The sequence below is a fragment of the Homarus americanus genome, unplaced genomic scaffold, assembly GCF_018991925.1.
Source record: "Homarus americanus isolate GMGI-L3 unplaced genomic scaffold, GMGI_Hamer_2.0 scaffold36734, whole genome shotgun sequence".
In the NCBI taxonomy this organism is placed as follows: domain Eukaryota; kingdom Metazoa; phylum Arthropoda; class Malacostraca; order Decapoda; family Nephropidae; genus Homarus; species Homarus americanus.
Window position 1 is genome coordinate 5,950,041 of NW_024733126.1, and position 24,841 is coordinate 5,974,881.

The following is a 24,841-nucleotide window of genomic DNA, read 5'->3' on the forward strand; positions in this document are numbered from 1 at the left end:
CAGCACCAGACTGTCTTCATATAACTTATATATTATACAAGAAAACCACATTAGAGTTTCCTTCCATCCTGAGTGCTAGACAACATTAATATGTCGATACCCCTACAAGGGCAAGAGGTCAGGTCAAGTGTGTTGTGAAAAAGAATATCCTATAAAGAAGTATAACTTTCCCTTAAATCCATTATTTTTAATAAGGTGCTACATCGACACCGTAGCGCCACCTGATGGCAGAATGTTTAACTTTCCAAAGAAAACGTCTATAAATTAAGGGCACACTATTACTGTTTATTAGGCTACACTTGCTACACCACCTTCATTCTTGAGTTTTCTGTAGTGATCAGTGTATTTTCTTGTAATGACGAATAACGCATCACACTGATATAATATTTACCATTAAGTAACTGCATTACTTAGTAACTTAAATAATTAATGTGTACATGAGTAGTGATTTCAGGGAATACAAGTTGGGGGGAAATTGGTTCTTCCTTGTGTGTGAAAAAATCTGGTTCTTATTTTGTTTCAATGATGAGGAGTTGTATGATTCCCGGGTAAGGAGGAAATAAAAGAATATGTCAGTTACATAAAATATATGAAAATATAATTTACATTAATCTAAAATATACATACAGTACATTCATGACATACCATCTACAAACTACCACATACTGAACACAGAGGAACAGTACAGTCATCTTCAACACTATTTCAAAGGTGCTAATTTATACGCTAAACATATAGAGGAATTATGAGATATTGTGAACTATAATAAATTTATATTAATCTCAAAACATACAAATAATCATCCTTATTTACAAAACAAAACAAAAACAAACAGTTTTCAGCTCCATGTTTCACCACCAAAATGATGCTGAACATAAACTGGGTGTTCCTTCTCATGAAAAATGGTAACAAACAACTGGTATGTGCTCCAGCCACAATATATCGAAGAATATGTATCGGAGTAGTTTCTAAATGGCACACAAGGGACGATAAAGATAGAAAGATCAGAGTGAGGTGAACATACTGTACATAGTAACGGTGTGCTAGGATGTTACATGGCCGCGGTTTCTGGATGCTTAGCCCTCTGGCTGTATGGGAAGGAGTGGAAGAAACTAGATGATTCTCATACACTGTGGGAGGGGAGTACCACAGCAGGGCACACCTATTACAGCAGTAAAAATGAATGAATGGCGGTAAATTGAGTGTGTGTTTTTTGCTCTTGAATCCAGCCATAACGGAAAAACTGTTTGAAAAAATATTCACATTAAAATTTAGAATTAAATGAAAAGGTTGACAGGTATTTTCTCTGTAGAGTAAAATGACTTATACAACTGCTGAGTAATACTGATACCATACAGTCTGGTACATCTTATTGTGAAGATATATATTGTAAATTTGCTTTAGGAAATATATACATGCGTACATACACCTATATATTGTATATACAGTTTCTACATCAACAACATACCGACATAACTATCTTAATTATGTAAAAACAATGCCATTATTTGTCACATATCTTTCTTTCAAAAATTTACCATTGACTATCTTAGATACATAAACGTGTTCAAAATTTCTGAGTTTCTTCTGTTCATTAATCTTCTATTGCAGCTTTAAGAATATACATCACTGAAATTCTAGAGTGAATTATCATGATTTTAAACTATCTTAAATTATCAAATATTGAACTTATTTAGGTGTGAGGCGTCAAGCTGTGTTGGTGTCGTGTACATGTAAACAATCAACACGACCACCAATGCCTACTTCTTGGCTCACAAAAATGATTCACATTTACTTTTCCAAACTACAAAATTAAATTAACAAATTGTTTTTTGTTCAGAACTGAAATATACTGTAAAAAACAGATTAATCATTAAAAAATAAATTCTTACAAAACGAAAGGTGTGCTACCGGTATTACTTCCTAGTATTCCTTGGATGGAGGTCAATACAGTACAAACACTACGGCTCTTTTATCCTGGAAAATACATAAGGAGACTATCCTCTGGCAACAACTAGAAGGTAAGTGATGGTGCGTGAAGAAGTAAGTCGGGATGGGTCCAGTGATGCCTTCATGTGCGAGGTCAAGCCATTCGTGTAAATGTTGGCCCTCGCCGCCCCCCTCACGCCACCATCCACCTCTACTACAGTTCCTTCACTACGAAACGGCCATTAGCTTCCTGAGGTGGATTTGACATCTTGCTTCAACCATCAGCTCTATTACTGTACTTTACATCTATATACAAAATGATGCTATACTGTACATGCAAGGAAATATTTCGTTAATATATATTTTAATTATTTCTGTAAAATCTTCGGGAGCAGCAGAAGCAGAATTTCACGATGATTCCGGTCATTCTTGAATGTCTGAGATGCTTCCACTTGAACCAGACACTTTAATTATCACTCAAGTACTCATAAGGCAAGTACAGTACTGTAGACGAAAGCCCAGGTACGTCAGATATCACTTGAGCCAAGCAGCCCACGTGTGACAAAATCTATGTACTCAGATATCACTTGAACCCAGGTAAATAGAGTAACAGAACAACTCTTAAGTTATTCCCAGGTTTCATTTGAGCTGAACTGGAGGGTCACCACACAGTAGCTGCTTGTTATATCCTTACATCTCTTATCATTGCTGTCTTCCAAGGCAAGTCTTAGTAACTTATGGGGCACCATCAATATTACTTCTGTAGAGCTGCACCACACATATGAGGCACAGCCCAAAAGTGATGACAAAAGCTGACGTGAACATCCGGGGACTTGCATCACTCTGCATGGCAGCCTGATGCTCCCCTGGCGGAAGACAAATAGAAGTCATTACATATGGTGAAAATATAGAAGTAAAAGAAAGAACAAGTTAAATTAGCATCACCATCATTTTACGGCCATTTTCCAAGCTTGTGTTGGTTAGCCGCGGTTACCTGATGGCAGCTCTCCATGCTGCACGGTCTCTTGCCGTCTCTCTTGTCAGGTTCTGAAGTTTATTTCTTACAATCTCTCTCAATGTAATTCTTGGCATTAATTTTAGGCTCAAGCACCTTTTGACCAAATTGGCCTCATCCATTCTTAACTCATACCAAAACCATCTCAACCTGTATCTACGAGTTACCTTGCCAATATTCTCAATATCCATCTGCCCTCCTATTTTGAACAAGGCCTCCTGTATATCAGTGCCACAATACACATTCACCTTACCATTTTCTTATCAGCTCGATCAAATCTACTTTTGTCATCCCCATTAACTGGCCATGTTTCACTGCCATACAACATCACATTTCTCACTCTAGCCGCATACAGTTGGACCTGCCTTCTCTCTGCTGCCATTGTTGGCCAACTTTGCTGACCGTCCGGCACTGACATGCCCTCCCCACTGGTGGTGTGAGTGACCCACACTCCAGCTGGAGAGCAGCCATAGCATGATATTCTCGACGTGGTTTGTGTTCTTTTCATTCTATTACTATTTTTCCTTTTTTCGCTCTGGCCTGGGGACCTGCACCCTCAAAAGTGTATTCGTCCTGCGGTCCCCCCTGTAACTATTCACCTCCCTCCCAGGAGATTGTGAACACGAAAGGGGGTTGGAACAAGAACCCATCCCTCTGCCGAGTCTTTCCAGGAAAACCGTGATCGTGCAGGTCCACCTGGAAGGAGGTTGACAATCCTCATCGTTACCCAATAGGCACACTCAGCACACGCCTGTAAGTGAGCAGTCACATACACTAGTAAGTAGGTTTCCCCAAACTGAGCTCCGGGAGAGAAGCTCAGGAACCACTCTACGACCATGCGACCATCAAGTGACTGTGGGGAGTGTTAATATTCCTCTGCTATTTACTCATCCGGAATAGGTAGGCTCTGAACAACAGAGAAACCTCTAAAGAAGAAGAAAACACCACTTAACCACTCTGGACAACAGAGAAACCTCTAAAGAAGAAAACACCACTTAACCACTGGTTATGTAGTGCGTACGCCCTCCTAACCTCCACCCCCGCTTGATCCGACAACCCGACGACCCGAATCATGACAGGCTCCGCACAGAGAAGCGGACCAGCTGCGGGCATTCCACGAAGCCCTGAAAACCAAGAACAACGCCATCCACACCACCTCTGCCGCCCCCCAATAACTCCACCACCACTGCCACTGCCACCGCCACCAAGGACGACAACTGGACGAAGGTTGAAAACAAAAAATGCCGACGTGCATTTTCGGGAAACGAAATCCGTCAAGCAGCCCAAAAGGCACCCATCACCACCACCTCGCCCCCAACATCACTGCCAAAATTCCGGATCTCGAAAACGGACACGAAAACGATATAAGCCGCCATCACAGAGATGAAGAAACAAAACCCACTGGCCAAGCTCTCAGTGTGGCCCAACCTAAAGGGGGCCACCTCCACCCTCGACACATACCTGAAAAACACCACCACCATTGCATCAACCAAGCTGGACCCCGTCCAGAAACAGATGAAGTTGGTAGTCCTCCGATACCCAAAGGAGCTACCCCTCGAACCCTTGGAGAACCATCAAAAGATACTAAAAGCCGAGAGATGCTCTCCCGCTACCGACAAGACGGCCACCACAAAACAAGTGCTCATAATGCACTACGGTCCACCCCCCCAGCACCATAGACCTGGGGGATCTACGAAGTGAAGCCCTTCGTCCTGGAGCCCCTTCGGTACTTCAGATACCAGAAATACGGGCAACATCAAACGAGGTGTACATACAAGGAAATGTGCGCCGTCTGCGCGCAGAAGCACGGCACACACTCCTGTCTCACCAGGCTGAAGAATGGGGAAAAAATTGCCCCCAAGTGTGCCAACTGCGGGGGCAAACACCACGCCTGGAACCCTGGATGCTGTGAGAGGACAAAAAGGGTCCAGGCAAACCGAGCAGCACCACCTCCAGCAGCAAGATCGGCCTCCACCGCTTGCACACCAACCCCACCAAGTACCTTCGTGTGGGGAACCCGAGGGCATACACAACAAAGCCCACCCCCTCAACCAGTGAACACCCAAAGTGCGGCCCAGTTTCTTGGCCTCCCTACGGCCACACCTCAGCCCTCCAAGCAGCAGACAACGAGAACAACTACGAAAAAGACAAAACAAGCACACACCAGATCTAGCCAAGGTACTGACAACCTTCGCGGAGGGCCTAGCCGGACTACTGGGCGACAAGATCCAGCCTACACAGCTCCAAATACTCATGGGGGGCGTCCTCGGGCAAGTCGCCACAGCTCCAGCCACCTCAATGGAGGACACCATGCCGGCCCCCACACGAGTGACAGCCGAGGTAAACTCTACACCGAAAAAGGCCACCAGGGACCCAAAGATACCGTCAGCTCCCAGAAAGAAACTGAAAATTTCAGCTCCTCCATGCCACACACATCATCCCTTTCTAAGCTCGGTAAGCCCCACAAATGAAGACGGCCTACACCTATACACCTCTTTTCAAGATACACCTGAAATCGCCCTCCTGAGCACCGGAGAGCCCACCCACACTAGGGGAGGAAGGCTAGATCTAACCTTCGTCTCCAGTGCACTACAGCCTTCGGCCTCCTGTCACTTACACCCCACGCTGACCAGCGACCACTTTGCCACCCTAACAACACTGAAGGTGAACAATTTCAAAACGCCAACCCCGCCGAGATGGAGATACAATACCCAAAAGGCGAACTGGGAACTCTATGGGAAACACCTGGTTAAGTGACGCGCCAAATGACAGCCGGCTAGTGCAGCACCCGTGGACGAGACAAACCTCCATCAACAATTGGTCGAGGCGTTTCACCAAGCGGCAGAAGTGGCTATCCCAAAAACAAATCCTACATCAAGACAGTAGAAAGATTACTGGTACTACTGCCCCAGGGTGAAAGAGCTCAACCGCAGAGTGAACATGGCCCGAAAAAAACTACAGAAGACATCTCACGGAAACAAACAGACATCTCCTGCAAAACAAAGTCAAGGATACCAGGGAAGAGACGGAAGAAATCAAAAGCGCAAGCTGGCTCAAGTGGTGCTCCGAACTGAATGAGCACACCTCCCTCAGCAAAATGTGGGCCCAAACCAGAAAAGGAAGCCGAGAGATTTGCACAACTCTTCTCCGACCGAGCAGCAACGAAAAACCTCCCGACTCATACGGAGGAGATACAACGGCGTCTGCGACAGACCAGACTCCAGATGATCGAAGAGACCTGCAATGTTGAAGATGACACCGACAGACTTTTCAACCAGTAAGAACTCCAGAAGTCGATAAAACGGAGCAAGGACACAGCACCAGGGGCCGACAGGATCACCTATTCCATGCCTTGCCACGACGGAGAAGCCGGGCACGAAGCTTTGCTACAAGTCATCAACGCGTCGTGGATAGCACAGTGACGTCCACCGTAATGGAATAAGGCAGATATACAGTCCATTCCGAAGCCCTGAGAACCAGACAAACCAAGACCCATCTCCCTCCTCAGCTACATAGCGAAGACAGGAGAGAGAATGGCTCTCAACAGGCTCAAGTGGAAAGTCGGCAGCTCACACACTCACATTTTTGCTTACACCGAGAACACCGGCACAAGCAACAACATTGCCGACATACTCAGCCCAGAGGACAACAAACCAGCTTTGGTGGTCTTCCTCGACTTGGAGAAGGACTTCGAACTAGCAAATCCACTGGCCATTATAACGACGCTCGCCGACAAAGGCGTCAAAGGTAGGTTGCTGGGGTGGATCCAGAACTACCTTACACAGAGAGAAGCAACAGTACGCTTTCAGGGGCCAACATCAAGCTACAGGGCCCACGAAAATGGAACTCCACAAGGAGGCATCCTCAGTCCAACGCTGTTCAATGTCCTGATGGAAATCTAGTCAGACTACCTTTCAGACAAATAGCCAAGCTTCTCTGCTATGCAGGCGACTTACAGCTCATAGTAAGAGGAGCAAACAGACTAGTCAACAGGCACTCCAACTTATAGAAGAGGAGTGCAACAAACTCAAGATAAATCTAGCCAAGACGAAAGCGATGGCCATCTGCACAGACACACCAGACATGATGCTCTCCATATAAAACACGCCGGTAGCCTGGACCAACACCCGCCAGTGTCGTGGAATCTAGTTCGAGCAGAAACTCTCTTTCAAGCTGCAACTCGAGTATCTCAGGCACAGGACGAAGAGCAGACACAACATAATGAGGTCGCTCGCCAGCACAACCAAACATACCAGTGCCCAAAGCCTACTACACGGCCGCCATCAGATCGCTGGTAGATTACAGTGCTCCAGCACTCATTGGACTGAGAGAAGACCAGATAGCTAAGCTAGAAGTTATCCAAAATAATGCTCTCAGGACCATGCTCGAAGCACCCATGTGGACCAGAATTTGCAATTTGCAAATGGAAACTGAACTACAACCCCTGGAAGTACGAGTCAAGCAGGTGACAGCCGGACTCCTCGCCAAAATCTGTAGATCAGATAAGCCCACAGCAGCCAAAGCGCGAATCAATGCCTCCCTCCATCTCGACCACAGAGCGCGAGGGGCCACCCACCTGGTCGCACGAGGCAAGCGAGGTCATCAGGCAGCTAAAAGCAGAAACACTCGTCAAGAACAGCCAAGACATACGAGACAGTGATTATGTAGTTCCACCATGGAGCCCTCCACCAGCTACATTCAAAATTACCAAACTAGGTGATAGCAATGCCAACCTCCAGAAGGAGGACCTCAAAAGAATAACTCAGGAAGCCATAGCCACCGAGACACCGGCTGATGCAGCGTCATACTTCACAGACGGCTCGGTGGATCCAAAACATCATAGATCCGGAGCGGCCTTCTACACCCACGGTCAGACCCTCCGATGGAGACTTTCTAATGACTGCTCCACCCTACAAACAGAGTTGGTAGCAATCTCAAAAGCCCTACAACACGCTGCAACACAACAAGTCCATCATAATTCACACGGACTCAAAAACGGCCATGCAGGCGCTACAACACAGTAAACCGAGAGACAACGTCCACATCATAACTTCGATCCTCACACAGCTACAGGACTTCCAAAGACAAAATCGCCCAGTCGTTTTACACTGGATTCCCAGTTATATAGGGATCGGGGAAATGACATAGCAGACATAGCAGCCAAGGCAGCCACATGTTCTAGAAGCGCGCATATTCAAGTTCCAGCAAGCGTGCAACTGATCAAGAACCACCTCAGAAAGACTACAAAGCTCCACATCCAAAAGAGCTTCCTTGACGCATTCAACGCTGGTTCCCAATCAGCCAAATGGTACCTGGTAACTACAAAAGGGGAACCACAATTCGCGGACAAGAAAACACCAAGACAAACCCAAGTTAGCCTTCATCGACTACGACTAAGGTACAAGTGCACCTGGCAGACGATCGGAAATGTCGTCAGGGAATGCACCTACTGTCAGGAGACAGCGGCCAGCCCACTGGAACACTATCTTCGAACACTGTGAAGTCACACAAAATCTCCGAAAGAGAATTCGAAACTTCCGAGAAGAACACACAACACCAGCGGCCACTGTAACCCGAAAGGCCCAAACAAACCACATTCTCCACCTTCTCCGGGTCATCACACGATACCCACCACCCAGATAGCTTAGGAAGTATCCTCCCCCAGCAAGTGCGGACCCCAGTTAGGGGGGCGTGCCACTCCGAAAGTGACCACGTCCAAGAGTGGGGGGTTGGTGGTAAGCGTTCACTGACCGAGGGTCCGCTCATACTTTCAAACCTGCAGTATCCTTTCATATCTGCAAGTAGGACAGCCTCCATCCCAAATCCGGTCTGGCTGCTCCAAGTGCTCCAGCCGGAACCACCAAAAGGGCCCCCTACAGGCAAAGGCCCGTGTCGGACTACGGTCCGACAATCTCAACAACAAGAGCCGGTCCGAGGATCGGAGAACTGCACCTCGGCGAGGCAAGATCTTCTCTGCTCCCGAGGTACTACGTGAACCTGACGATGCTGACCTGTGACTAGGCGAAGGTCGTAACACTGTACCCAGTCACATGCCCTTCGCGCAAGCAACTAAACCTCCCTTTCCGAAGGAAGTTTTTTGACTCTTTAGGAATTAGGGGGGGTGACAAGGGTCGTCCGCACACCAGTGAGTGGTGGCCTTATCGTCACCTTCGCGGAATGGGGACAGGCCCAGCAAATAGCCAACATAACAGAAATTAACGGGATGCAGATACTAATGGAAGCTCGCACAGAGGACAACTTGGTGTTGGGAGTCATCTCCCACACCGAGATAGAACACCTCGAAAACGAAGAACTGGCAGAGGCGATCGGAGACCAGCTCTCAATAGTACGGAAGCTGACCAGTGTAACTGCACTGGTTGGCTACCCCAAGAAGCTACCAAGCACCGTATTGCTGGAACGGGAGAACATCCCAATAAGACCGTATGAAAGAAGACCAACAAGATGTTACAAATGCCAGAGGTATGGCCATCTGGCAGGGAAGTGTCGTTCTCGGGAGGTCTGTTGTAGTTACAGGACACCCGGGCACCAGCACACCAACTGCTCGGCGGCCGCCAAGAAATGCGCAGCTTGTGGTGGCCCTCACTCCTCCTCTGACCGGGAGTGTCTCAAGTGGAGGGAGGAGTGTAGTGTGGCTAAGCTGAGAAGCAAGAAAAAACTGAGCTACAAGGAGGCTCTCCTTGTAGTGAAGACCGAAGAAAAGAAGAATCAAGACCCCAAGAAGACCACAGAAAAGACGCCAGAATTAAACAAGACCGAAGAAAACGATATAGTAACATTAACATCAACACCGTTTTTAGACGTTTACGAGAATATACCAGAACAAGACCAAGAAGAAGAATGGCGATTGAAAAGTAAAAAGAACAAAAGGAAGAAGTCCAAAGAAAATGACTCAAGAAACAAACAGCTTCGGCCGAAATAGCCTAAAGGCGAAGTGGCCAGTAATCTCCATAACAGTTCAAGTTCAAGAGCCGGCCTTTAGTTAGGACACGAGCTTGGGTAACCTCCGAACCTTTCCACTGGCCTGCGTTGTCAGTTGACTCCTGCCTTCGAACTGGGTGATGTACTTATGGTATTCATTTTTGAGGCTGGCTGGCTGTATTTAGTGTTTTATGTATTTTTGTTCTTGAATCGTGTATTGATTTAGTTGTCAGTGATATTGGCAACCTTAAAGTAATCTAGTATGTTCATGTGATTAGCTTTATGTCTTTGTTTTTAGGGTAAGTATTTGTAAATATAGTTATACTTTTTATTTAAGTTTCTTTACTCCAATCATCAAGTATTCATTTAATAAAAGGGGCTGCATTTAATCCATACATTACACCGTAGTTGGAGTTGTTCTCAATACAAATTTAAGAACAATATATTGGAATTCTCTTTAAATACATTCACTTTTTGTTTGTTACGAGCCTTTCCCCTTTGACACGTAACATCACACACTCGAAAACGGCAATACAGGTGCTGTAACACAGTCAACCAAGAGACAACGTCCACAACATAACCTCGATCCTCGCACAGCTACAGGACTTTCAAAGACAAAATCGCCCAGTCGTCTTACACTGGATTCCCAGTCATGTAGGGATCAAGGGAAATGACATGGCAGACGAAGTAGCCAAGGCAGCCACACGTTTTAGAAGCGTACACATTCAAGATTCAGCAAGCGTGCAACAGATCAAGAACCACCTCAGAAAGAATGCCAAGCTCCACATTCAAAAGAGCTTCCTTGACACATTCAACGCTGGTTCCAATCAGTTAAATGGTACCTGGTGGCTGCAAAAGGGGAACCACCATACGCGGACAAGAAAACACCAGGACAAACCCAAGTTAGCCTTCAACGACTACGACTAGGGTACAAGTGCATCTGGCAGACGATCGGAAATGTCGTCAGGGAATGCACCTACTGTCAAGAGCCAGCGGCCAACCCACTGGAACACTATCTTCTCGACTGCGAAGTCACACAAAGTCTCCGAAACAAATTCGAAACTTCCAAGAACACACAACACCAGCGGTCTCATCCCACAAAGCGATCATATCCACCACCCAGATACCTTAAGAAGTATCCTCCCCCAGCAAGTGCGGACCCCGGTTCGGGGTCGCGCCACTCCGAAACTGACCACGTCCAGGAGTGGGGGTGGGGGGGAGGAGTTGGTGGCAAGCGTTCACTGACCGAGGGTCCGCTCACACTTGCAAACCTGTAGTATCTTTTCATATCTGCAGGTAGGACACCTTCCATCCCCAAATCGTTAATCCGGTCTGGCTGCTCCAAGAGCTCCAGACGGAACCACCAAACGGGTCGCCTACAGGCAAAGGCCCGTGTCAGACTACGGTCCGATAATCTCAACAACAATAACAAGCGTGCATTTTCCCTTTCACTCGGAAGGAAGGTCCTGTTGCCGTCAGTAAAGGCGACCACATTCCTCCATTCTAAACGTTCTCAGGATGTTTTTACCAATCCTTCAAGGTTTTGTATCTCTCTGGGGACCCAGTTTTTAATTTCACTCATCCATCCCAGTCTTTGCATTCCACTGGTCCTGCTACCCTCAACTTTGCCCATTAATATTTGCTATTCTCCCCCTATCTCTAATTATATGACCAAAGTGTTCTGCACACGCTATTTACTTCACTGTATCTCTTGTGTACTCACTGTCCACTCGAGGCACATTACTGGGTTGCGGTCAACATATTTTTTACAGACAACCCATGTCATTTTCCATCACCCACACCACACTATGAATCAATACTTTTGTTTTCGCCACATTCAGTCTCAGACCCTTTGCCTCTATTCCATCTTTCAATTTCTTAAATTTCTGCACGGCCTCTTCAATACTATCTGCTATCAACACTGAGTCATCAACATATGATATTGCCTCCAGCCCTATGGTAAATAGAAGGGAGCTCAAGACAGAACCCTGATGGACCTCTACTTTTACTTCAGATTCCTCACCATTTACTCTGAGGTTTTTGAGCCCTTTTATAATGCCATAACCACTCGAACAATACACATCCTCTGCAAGTCAGATATTTTTTTATAAACCCCAAAACCAGTTCTTATGTAACATTGTTTTATCATCGTGTAAAATTGTGCAGAAATCGATTTAAAAATTCTTAAGTGACCTTCGTGCATTGAGCGATAACAGAAAATCAAGGAGGGATGGATGGATGGTTATAATGGTTTGGGATAAAATTTGCCACGCATAACAACTAGACACTTAAATGGTATATTATGAGTACGTGTGTCTACGGTTTGTTACTTTAATAAAGTTACAACTCAGCAACATACAAAGAGACCAACAGTAGTAACATTAGCAGTGCCTTTTGGTGTTACATGTGTTTTGCTACGAAACTCTGAACATGGCTCACTTTAACCCTGAGAAAACGCCTTTACGATTGCCACTAATTAACAGCAGGAGGATAACATTTAGAAGATTGATGGTGGACCGGGGTACTACTATGTTTACGGTAGTAGGGTTGTGCCTTACAGTACTGTCTTGTGTAAAGTTGTGGACAAAGTTTCCGGGGCACACATGGATGCGATTGTGATATGAAAATTATTTATTTATTTTTCTTTTATAAATTTTTTTCTGATGTTGTTATTTTGACATAATTTATATTGAAAATCAGCGTCATCAACTATACACCAATCACATATATGACCAACAGATGCCAGATACTGCCGAGTGTTAGGGAAATCTTTGGTTGCAACTATTGATGCCCTGTAGTACTAAATGAAACATATAAATCATTAAAGTGTGTATAAAAATTTAATTTAACTTACGAGTGCATTTCTGTATAAGATTACCATATAAGTGGAGAAAAAATATTAAACTGCTTAGTAAAATAAATTTATATAATGTTACAACAATCTCACATGATCAGATTAATATGACTTTCACCACTTGATGATGATAACAGTTCCAAAAAGCAGAAAACAAATGCAATGAATTCAACCCGATAACGAAGACTACCAGGTTGGACCACGTTAGGGAGAGATGGACAAGTTCTGGGATGAGTTACTGCATGTAGTGTCAGTGTGTGGTGAAGGGATATTGTAGCACTGGGCGATGACCTAAACGGCCATGCTGGTGAACACATATCAAGTCACGAAGGTGTGCTTGGTGGAACAAGCTTTGGCTTAAGGGTATACTGAAGGCGGAAGCATACTTGAATTTGGGGGTGCATGGAATGTAGAGGAATGTAATACGGTACAGTACATTGTTTAAGAAGAAGGTGAGTAGGATGATCACATACAGTACTGTACGAGTCAGGTGGCACAAAAACACAGATTGACTACATACTTGCCAGGGAATCAAACAGGAAGCTTGTTAGGAATGCAAAGTGAGAGCAGGGGACGAATGTGTGTTGTAGCCCAGATTACTTGCATGTGATGTGTTTAAATTGTGCAGGGGAAGGAAGAAGGTGTATGTTCCCAGACGGAGAGTGAGATAATTGAAAGATCAGAGTGAAAAAGAAGCATTTCATGCTGAGTTGAGAAGAGTAGTAACGATCAGTGATATTAAAGGATGTTCTGTTAAGTGTGACTGACAAGATGTGTGTTTGGAAGAAGGGCTCAGCCAAGGTATGCAGTCAATCTCTTACTTTCCTTCAATTTTCCTCCCTCATTTTCCTTGATCCTACCCCAATCCCTCCTCCCCCAAATTGCCACCAAAGTACTTCCAATCCTAATTCCTGTCCTCCCACTCAGCGTTACAAGCAATTACCCTCTACCTTATTTACAGACGTCAAGGCAAGGTATGCAGTAACGTGGCGGTGGAATGATGAATTGAACAGTGATAAAGAAGAGAATGCATAAGGTCTGCCTGGGAGCCAAACGCAGGGCCAGAATTTTTTTTTTACTAGGCTTAAGAAGCGTGAACAGGATGTGGTGAATAGTGTGGATGCTAGAGGTATGGTATACAGAAAAGCAAGGCAAACAATGGGTAGAAGCAAGGAAGTAGGTGGTGAGTAGTACGTGAGAAATGACTGTGGTAATATGGCTGTATGATGAAGATATCATGATGCTTGGAAAATAATACAGATACTATGCTCGTCTGCTGAATGAGGAGCTTGATTGGGACGGGGGCAGCCTATAGGAGCAGGAAAACCAATAAAGGAACACTCCCCAAATCCCGAAAGAGACTGTGTGAAGAAAGCGAGTGACAAATTGAAGAATGGAAAGGCTGCTGGAAGTCCTGGAACACATGCGGAAATCCTGAACGGATCTTATGATGTTGGCGTGTCCATGATGACAGAATTCATTAATACAATTTAAGATGGAATGTAATGTTACAGTTAACTGGCTGAAGAGCATGATTGTGAATACAGTACTTACAAAGGGAAAAGGTGATTCACTTATATGTGGGAACTATAGGGGCCTGAAACGGTTACATCAGGTTATGAAAATTGTGGAGTATCGAGAAATTAATAAGGGAGAGTGGGCATCAATGAAATGAAGTTTGGGTTCATGCTGGGTATGAGGACTACAGATGTAATATCTGAGGAAAGAAGGAAAGCTGTACTTTGAATTTGTAGACTTACAGTAGGCATTTGACAAGGTACCATTAGGCAATGAGAAAGATAGGGGTCGAGGAGTGTCTTGTTCGAATGGTTATGGCATTAAAGAACAGCTATGAAAGTATGGCATGGGGAGACGTTGAAAAAAATGACCTCAGAGATAAGAACCTGATGAGAGAGGTTGCAAGAGACCGTGCAGTATGGAGAGCTGCCATCAGGTAATCGCGGCTAACCCATGCAAGCGCGGTAAATGGCCATAAAACGACAACGACGACGACGACGACGACGAAGATGATGGTGATGGTGATTCTCCCTGGTGTTCTGAAAGATGTGACAGTTATCACCTCAAATAAGACATCTTCCTGTAGCTATTCTACTGTATAAGATTTAATGGATTTTCAGGAATTTCCAAGTATCGATGGATGCCCAAACATTCTTATATAATTAATTGTAAGTTTAAGTTACCGGAAAGTTCATCAGTATTACTAACAAAGATCAGCTGACCATATATAACTGCAACTGGTTCACGAATATAATAAACACTTTGAGGATGGCAAAAATATATAAGCCTATCCCCCAGCTGCTATCCCCTTAGACTTCTACAATAAAAAATATATATACATGAATTATGTTAGTATACTAACCATTGAGGACGTGAAGGGTAGCGGAGGCGTCCTCGCCATTGGAAGGCCTGCAGGAGTACACGCCAGAGTCCTCGGGCCTGGCATCCCTCATGAGGAGGTGGCTGATGGTGTTGGTGCTAGCCTTGGTGATCACAGTAACGCCCCCTCGACCCTCGTAGTCCAGCACCTGCAACAAGCCCAATGTGTTAATGAGGGGGACTGATAGGGGGAGGGGGAGGGGAAGGTTGTACCGGTTCAGAAAATTTCCACACCAAGAAAGATTTTAAGCTCAAAGAAAAACAAATTTACACCGGCTTCATTCTGTACTTCTATTGGTTGGGCAAATGAGTGGGAGTAGCATCAGCAACCAAGTGCAAACATACGATCAACGAATCATAACCGCTTACTGCATATACCTGTATGTATATATATATATATATATATATATATATATATATATATATATATATATATATATATATATATATATATATATATATATATATATATATATATATATATATATATATATATTGCAGATTTTTTGATGATAAAATAATTTATAAACGCCCCAGCGGGCTTACAATAAATAATGACCCAATTATCATCAAAATATTTGTTTCTTCGGAGACCCCAACATAAGTCCTCATTTAATTTTAACAGGCTGTTTGCCAGTAAACTAAGACTCCGTGATTTTTGACGCTGAAATTACAATTCAGAAGTGGATGATTATTTTCTATTAAACATCTCTAACTATTCAACTTTACTTTCAATAGTTTTTAAAAACTCTTACTACACTGCACATCATGGACAGTGCACCCTAGACCAAATGGGAATAGTCCTTGAGTTGATCCGAGTTTTACCAGCAGCTAAATTGTGTGGCGAGAGAGAACGCTGCCATGCCAGATTGCACTTAGTGAGACTGGAGGAAAATGCAACTATAGTAACTCAGTGGTAAAGGGTATCACACTGGGAAAAATTATGGCGTTCTCTGTTTTCATTTCTTCGTTCTCTGTCAAACAGCAGCAAAGATGGCGGGCCGTCCAAAAGTGTTGTCGTTTTAAGCTTTTGCTTTTCTTGACATACAATGTATGTCTGGAAAACCACAACATTCTGGATTTCCTCACCTTTACGACAAGGGAATTTTCAGAATCCCTTGTTCAAAGTTAAAACAATGAAAAGTTGTCTGCAATTTTCATTTCTATGCACAAAACATATTCTAATGATAATACATTTGCATAAAAATAATTTTAATGGTTTTCTATTAATTTGTTTTAATAAAATTAGTTCCTTTGAATTGTAAATATTATAAATCCTCAATTGGACCCAAAATGCCGTTAAAACTTGCCCGAGAATTCCCGTACGAATCACTTCCTCGGATATCCGTTTTCAGGCGAAAAATCTGACAGAGAAAGGCGGTATGACCGTTTTTGTCCCGAGGAATGTGGAATTTTGCCCTGTGTTATAGACCCTTTAGGCTGTCATTATAAACTTTAGATGGTTAATGCTTGCCTGAGACTTTGTGGTTTAAGTTGTTAGTGTTTTCTTTTGGTTATCATATGATTTAGGTGGTTAATGATTACCTCTGTAGATCAATAAAGTCTTTATGGAAAAATTAAAGGATATAAAAGGTATACTGTACTGTACTTCCATCTTTTTTACACTGATAAAGTATTTAATGTTTTTTTATACTGTACTGTTTAGGTTGTTACCTCTAGGCTTAGATATTCGATGAATACTTTAGGCATTTGCAGAAATGATTTACGTGACTTTATATTGGAGTTAAGTTACTATTCAGCTTTACAAAAGGACTACAATTAATGTTCCAGTTTTACAATGAGTTATATTCAACGAATGAGCTTTATATTAACCAAAATTACTGAAAAAAGTTTACAAACAGCTACGTTAGAGTTAAGTAAAATTCTTCACAGTTTGTTATCGAGCGTCAACACATAATGAAAGAAAACATCATTGGGTGGGAATTGTAGTTAACAACACAATTTTATACTAGTGAATGGTTAGCGAAATGAACGTTTAACCTTATAAAACTATTAACAAAAACAGCATTGAATTGGACCATTGCTAGTAATAAAAAATTAAATGGGTCAATGATTAAATTACCAGTAATATATTTTTACAGTGGACCATCGATAACAACATAAACTGACAATGGATGTAATCATTAACACATTGAATTGAACCATGCCTGACAAGATACGAGGCCATTATCAGGCGTGTAATAATACAATGTTATCAGCAATGGAGAGTTACAAAGGTCCGAGGTCGATAATGAAACTTGTTACTCGTCTTCAATAGCTATACGATTTTTCAATAGTTTATGGCTATGAGTTGTGTTTCATGGTGAGTAACAGACGAGAACATCATTATGGGTGGGTATGGCATAGTCGGGGAATACCTTATTGTGATGGTACCAGTAGACGTAGACAGGTCGCTGGGTGCCGTGAGTCACCACACACGTCAGGTTGATGAGTGACCCTCGATGCACGAAGATCTCCGGCCCGTGTACCACCTCTGCCCTGGGTACTGTTCAGCCAATCAGTAGTAGTGATGACCACACAAGTAGAGAAAACACGATCAAGTTAGGAGGATCCTATTCGTTCAATTTTATTTGTGAAAGACATAAGTACTGGAGTATGACATAATACTGGAAGTGTATGATTTAAAACCTTTCTGGTCCTGTTCTGAGCTTCCCTTGCGATATTTAGTTACTCAGGATTCAAACAACAAACCCCACTCTCTCCCACGCTGTTACCCTATAAGATTACGAAATTTCAAGGGAGGACAAAAGTTTTTGAAATGTATTGATAAAACATAAAGTCATAAAAAGTTAAATGCATTCATACATGGAGACTTAACTGATCGTATGGTATTCCATCTACTAATGTTTCGAAAATGTATTAAACAATTGTAAAAAAATATTACAAAGTAATTAAAATAATTACGTCTTTTACAGAAATTTTACACGTTCAAATAACACTAATTTCGGCTGATTTATAGAGACATCAGATAAACTTTTCTAACAATGCTGGAAAGTAAAATATTCGTGGGTCCTATCTGGCGTGTGGGGGGTCGAGTTATGTGACGGGTAAACCCAATACAGGAAGCTTAATCGTACAAATCCCAGTGCAATTTTTCCATGGAAAATGTCTGCTAATGTGTGTGTGCACGTGTGTGTGTGTGTGTGCGTGTGTGTGTGCATGTGTACGTTTGTACACGTGTGTGTGTATGTGTCTGTGTGCGTGTATGTGTGTGCGTGTGTGTGTGTGCGTGCGTGTCTGTGTGTGCGTGTATGTGTGTGGTGTGTGTGTGTGTGTGTGTGTGTGTACTTCAAGGCCTGATGGAATCCCAGCCGAGGTGTATAAAGCAGGAGGACCTCTGCTTACCAGTCGTCTCCATTCTCTCCTGGAGAATATATGAGAAAAGGAGGAAATCCCCCAAGCTCTTAAAGACGCCTCCATCGCCAATAATTATAATAAGGGAGACCGGTCAGACTGTGGCAACTACCGCGGGATCTCGCTGTTGTCTGTAGCTGGCAAGATTATCGCCCGAGTCCTCCTAAACAGACTTCCTCCTGAGGCGGAAAGCTTCCTCCCAGAATCTCAATGTGGCTTTGGACCATCACGTGGCACCACTGACATGAGCTTTGCTGCCCGCCAGATACAGGAAAAGTGCAGAGAACAGCATCGTGACCTGTACATGGCCTTCATCGACCTAACCTAGGTCTTCGACTCGGTCAGCAGGGAAACCTCTGGTGGACCCTCAACCGTTTTTGCTGCCCACCAAAATCCATCGTCATTGTGAGGCAACTTCATGATGGCATGAACGACAGTGTCCTTCACAGTGGCACCCAGTCTGAGTTCTTCCCCATCCAAACAAGAATGTGTATTGGCACTAACACTCTTTTTCATTTTCTTGACTGAAATCTTTACTCGTGCCAGTGCCAATTTAGCCGGTGGGGTGGACGTAAAACGACTCCAGGCAGGAACAAAGGTGTCCGCAGCTTCCATCACTGAACTTTAGTATGCAGATGACCTCAACCTTGTCGCTCACACTGAACGCGACCTACAGGAGATCCTGAACACCTATGCAGATGCGTATGTACACTTCGGCCTTGAGGTGAATGCGCATAAGACTCAGATTCTCTTTCAGCCTTCCCCTGGTTCAGCCACATCTCCACCAACCATCTAGCTTAACGGCACTACCCTCTCTAATGTTACCCACTTTCAGTATCTCGGCTCCCACCTGCCCACCACCACGGACATCGATGAAGAGATTCAACATCATATCAGATGTGCATCTCAAACCTTTGGCAGACTCCGTACCCGTGTCTTCAGCTGTAGGGAGCTGAATTTATTTACAAAGTTGCACGTATATCGAGCAATGGTCCTCCCCACCCTGCTATATGGCAGCGAGACATAGGTCACAGACAGGAGGCAAATCAAGGCACTTGAAAATTTTCACCAACGTAGTCTACGTTCCATCCTCCAAGTTCGTTGGGAAGGCGAGAGAATAAATGCAGCTACTTTACAGTTACCTAACGAATAGTAAACGTAACGCTGGCGGGCAAATGAAAAGGTACAAGGATAGTCTTAAGGCAAACCTGAAAAAGTGGCAAATTGACCCCCTCACCTGGGAGACGATGACTTCACATTGTAACGCTTTGAGGAGCACCACACGGGAAGGTGTCAACACTTTCGAGTTAGCCCGACTGCATACCGTGGCAGACAAACGCCAACGCCGGAAAGACGCTGCCGCCGTTCCTCCTGCACTAGATGTAGCCCTCCACACGTACAACATCTGTGAACGACCCTGCTGGTCCCGTATCGGCCTCTCTAGTCACCTCAGAGCTCATCAACGAAGGTGACATCCTTAATAACTCGTATCATTGTATCATAGATGGATGATCGTCATACTCGATTCCGAGTGACAACAAAGTAGTAGTAGTAGTGTATACATGTGTGTGTAAGTATGCGTGTACGTGTGTGCGTATGTGTGTGTTTAAGTTTGTAGTAGTGTAGGGCAATATAGAATTAGTTGTTGTTGATCACGTTTGCTATTGTACAGACCTGTCTCTTAACATTTTAATTCACGGATACACACAGATACAGGCCGCTCACCTACGACCTCGAGACTGACGATGAAGCTGAGGACGGGCTTGGCAGAAACTTGACATTCGTACATACCAGCGTCCTCCTCTGTCACTTTTTCAATCGTCAACACCCACTCCTGCCGCTCCTCCTCCCGCGACACCGTCACTCGGTCGTCCGTGCTGTACTTGTATTTCCCAACCGACAGGATGTGTAGGTCCTCGTGCCTCATCCAAGACACCTGCTAACAAGGTCGTCGGGTTAGTTTACCCCATTACAACTACTGATCTACCCAATTAATAAAGTATAAATGCGTGCATAATAACGTCTGTTAAAAAGAATAAAAGCAAGAACTAGGCAGTTTAATCATCACCATCACCACCGTTTTATGGCAAATTTCAACGCTTGAGTTAGTTAGCCTCTCACGCCAGGTTCTTATCTCTCAGGTCATTTCTTACAACCTTTCCTGAAATCATTAATGGCCTATCCCTAACTCTTATAGCTTAGATGAAGACTATTTTGTGGAACTATTGCATGATAGCATTCTTGGTTCACATGATGTCCACCAAGTTACAGAGTATATGTGACGAAGGAGGAGCAGAGGTTCTAAAGAAGGCAGTAATTCCACCTACACATATTCTATAAGAAACAAATGATTATGACAGAAAAAAATAGATTTTTCATCTTTCCTTGTCAATACCTTCCCCTTCCTTTAATTCCATACTCTTTCTCTAACTGTCATTGTCAGCAGTTAACCTACATCATACAATTAAGTGTCAAATGTGATTACTTACTGATTTCTCAGTGCTGTCGAGGACCCTACATGCCAGCACGGCCGTCTTGCCAGCCTGTACCGTCACCTTCCGTGGGAGGCTCCTGTCGAATCGTGGCCCCTGGGAGGTGCTCTCCACCCCTTCGTGAAAGGCAAAGTTGTCTTCTGTTTCTTTCTCATGCGACGAATCCCAAGACCATTGTGATTTGGAGCCCGGAGTTTTGGTGTTGTCATAGTTGACATCATTACTACCAGAGTATATATCACTTGTGTAAACACCACCAGTGTAAACACCACCAGTGTAAACACCCCCGGGTGAGGAAGCATCTCCAGTGTAAACACCCCCAGTGTAAATACCCCCAGAGGGGGAGGCACCCCCAGTGTAAACACCTCCGTAGTTGGTCTCCTTATCACGAGACTTGCTGTCCCCCTGCGAGCCTGAGTTCTGGCTCTGGTTCTTTTGACCCTGGTAGTGCTGGTATGGAGGCTTCTGATCTCGGTGGTCCTTCACTCCGTTGTACTGGCCCCAAACTTGACCTCCTCCTGTAGCTGGGGTGTTGGTACTCCTGATCTTGGGTCTGCGTCTGTCCAATGGACTGTTGACCTTGATAGTACTGTCCTCGACGCTTGTGGTCCTGAACGTACTTGTGTCCGTGGTACTTGTGCCCGTGAGATTTCTGATCCTGGTAACTCTCGTGTCCATCTGGCTGGCCATACAGCTGACTGTTTTCCTGTTGGGGGTGTGGCTCGTAGAGCAGCTGGTGGTGGTGGTCATTGTAAGACCTGTAGGGTGGCTTTTCCGGGCGAAGAATTTCCTCGAGGTATGCTGGGGGGATCTCCAGGGAAGTGAGGATGTTGGGCAGGTGGGAGGCCCTGGAAGGGGACGCGGTGGTAGTGGAGGGAGGCGGCACATACTTAGGGATGTAGTCCACCTCGTCAGAGTCACCTGGGCTATGGTACCCCGCCGCACATCCTGCAATAATAAAAAAAAATATTTAATGGTTGAAAAAGAAGAGTTATAATACAAGCAATACTGTACAAATATTCGTTTACGTCATCAACAAATAGCTGGTCAGTAATTGCGACGGATGTAACATAAGTTGTTGATATTTGCTCCATAAAATTGTTTAACAACGATGACTGGGGAACACAAAATGGGTAAATGGCCACAACACAAGTTTGTTAATGCCAGGAAAGTAATACGTTCTACACAGCGAAGAAATGGTCGTAGACTCTTCGCTTGGATTCATTCATTTGAGGGTTTATATCTGCGTCTCATTAGCGTTTGTCCAGTAGTCTCTCATAAGTTGGCCCAAATTAAACTAGTTGTTAAGAATGCTTGTTCCTGTTTTTTTTTTTTTATCCAATGTGGTAAAACTTGGCTTTCGGGAGTCCATGATTTTTTTGTACGCTACTTCAAAGGTTCGCATCAAACTAAAAACAGTGCATATAGACAATGGGCTGCGGTTCGTAACATAACGATGGCTAAATTTACTTTAAACAGCGAAGAGTCTCATGTTACACCCTTACAGGACCTCCAATTATTGTTGGCTCACGATCATTAAACTGTACAGAAGTACCTTAGTCGGGTCAGGAAGAGGTTTGTTGAGGTTAATTTAGCTGGTGTTTGTTTAGGTTAGGCTGAGTATGTTTAGGTTAGGTTAGTGAAGGTTAAGTTGGTTTAGGTTGGGTTAGTGAAGGTTAAGTTAGTTTAGGTTATGTTAGTGAAGGTTAAGTTGGTTTAGGTTAGGTTAGTGAAGGTTAAGTTGGTTTAGGTTATGTTTAGTGAAGGTTAAGTTGGTTTAGGTTAGGTTAGTGAAGGTTAAGTTGGGTTTAGGTTAGGTTAGTGAAGGTTAAGTTGGTTTAGGTTAGGTTTAGTGAAGGTTAAGTTGGTTTAGGTTAGGTTAGTGAAAGGTTGTTGGTTTAGGTTGGGTTAGGTTAGGTTAGGTTGGTTAGGTTAGGTTTTATTTATGCTAGGTAAAACTCGTTTTATTTTTTTACTCTTATGACGAACTGACAAAATTTCGCCCTATTGTCCGCCTTGCCTGCCAGCCCAAGCGTAGTAACCTGATGAATGAACCCTCAACTTATTTCACCTTAAAAATAAACACCCTAACGCTATCCTAACCCCTAAGGTAACGTTAGAGTGTTTAATCATCAGGTGAAATAAGCTGAGGGGGGGGGGGCTAATCTTAAGGTGACACGTATAAACTCCTCGTGTTGAAACTATACAAAAATACGTGATTCCCCTAAAGTGGAATCCAATCTTTTGTGAGTTTGTTTCAATGTGTTGTAATTCTGAGAGGCAGGTTTCATCAGCTGTTATGTCTACTAAACAAACTAATAACGCACTTGGCAATTTTATCACAAAGAAGAAAAAGTGGAAAGAAGGAGAGAAAGTGATAAAAAAAATTGAAATAGTATTTTTCTTCAGCCTCAAATTTAATAAAAGTTGGATCGGAGTTTTTCCATATCTCGCCCACAAGATGACTTAACTGGAAGTCTTAACTTTAAGACAACTTAGCCCGCGCCTGGATAACTGTAAAGCTGGGACAGAGATTCTCCACTGAAGATCCGGAGTACAACGACAGAACAGCTCCCCCCCTTTTCCTAGGAGTACAATAACATCGGGGGTTTAAGTTATCGTACTTAGGGAATAAAGTAATCATATTCAAGGAATTAAGTCATCGTACGCAAGAAACAAATCAATGCAATAATCAATACTAATTCATAATACCCTTGAATTAAGTCACTGCACTCCACATAATTAAATGATCATACTCTAAGGGTCAAGATACTTTAATCAACAACTTCACTCGACTTAAGAGTTAACATCGAATATAAAGTGTTGAAATTTCCCCACAAACGTCAAACGCAAATAATTTACAATAAAAAAAGACCAAATATAACGAAACAATGGAATAAATGAACGAAAATGGGAATAAGAGAGTGATAAAAAATATTGATAATAAAAGAAAGGCACACAACAAAAGTCACAATAGAACAAATGAAGGTGAAGACTTCATCAGCGAGAGACAGACTGACAGACCCCATGGTAAAAATAGTCAGAAAAAAAAAAAATTATTTTTGAAAGTTTGATAAGAGGAGTCTATAGAGGTGACGGGGAGGATGGTGGTGGTGGGTGATGGGAAGGATGGTGGTGGTGGGTATGGGGAGGGTGTTGTGGTGGGTGATGGGGAGGGTGTTGTGGTGGGTGATGGGAAGGGTGGTGGTGGGTGATGGGGAGGTGGTGGTGGTGGATGATGGGAAGGAGGGTGGTGGTGGGTGATGGGGAGGGTGGTGGTGGTGGATGATGGGGAGGATGGTGGTGGTGGATGATGGGGAGGTGGTGGTGGGTGATGGGAGGATGGTGGTGGTGGATGATGGGAGGATGGTGGTGGTGGGTGATGGCGGAGGGTGGTGGTGGTGGGTGATGGGGAGGATGGTGGTGGTGGATGATGGGGAGGATGGTGGTGGTGGGTGATGGGAGGTGGTGGTGGGTGATGGGAGAATGGTGGTGGTGGATGATGGGAAGGAGGGTGGTGGTGGGTGATGGGGAGGGTGGTGGTGGTGGATGATGGGGAGGATGGTGGTGGTGGTGGGTGATGGGGGAGGGTGGTGGTGGGTGATGGGGAGGATGGTGGTGGGTGGTGATGGGGAGGGTGGTGGTGGGTGGGAGGGTGGTGGTGGTGGGTGGCAGGGAGGATGGTGGTGGTGGGTGACGGAGGATGGTGGTGGGGGTGATGGGAGGGTGGTGGTGGGTGTTGGGGAGGGTGGTGGTGATGGGTGTTGGGAGGGTGGTGGTGGTGGGTGACAGGGAGGATGGTGGTGGTGGGTGATGGGAGGGGTGGTGGTGGGTGTTGGG

At 44.3% G+C, this 24,841-nt stretch overlaps 1 protein-coding gene across 3 annotated transcripts; it reads right to left on the minus strand.

Annotated features, from left to right (window-relative positions):
- Positions 1-572: 572 nt before the first annotated feature.
- Positions 573-21,969, minus strand: LOC121869309. Of its 3 annotated transcripts, XM_042370563.1 has the most exons (6): positions 20,999-21,969; positions 20,235-20,448; positions 17,513-17,640; positions 15,118-15,283; positions 14,642-14,794; positions 2,672-2,795 (listed from the first exon to the last, which is right to left on the minus strand). In XM_042370563.1, exons 1-5 carry the CDS (start codon positions 21,887-21,889, stop codon positions 14,688-14,690), a joined length of 1,506 nt encoding a protein of 501 aa, XP_042226497.1. In that variant the 5' UTR covers positions 21,890-21,969; the 3' UTR covers positions 2,672-2,795; positions 14,642-14,687. The 3 variants fall into 3 exon arrangements, with proteins under 3 accessions (XP_042226495.1, XP_042226496.1, XP_042226497.1); XM_042370561.1 differs by lacking the exon at positions 14,642-14,794 and having other exon boundaries at positions 573-2,795; XM_042370562.1 differs by lacking the exon at positions 14,642-14,794 and having other exon boundaries at positions 573-2,795; positions 20,235-20,445; positions 20,999-21,968.
- Positions 21,970-24,841: the final 2,872 nt, after the last annotated feature.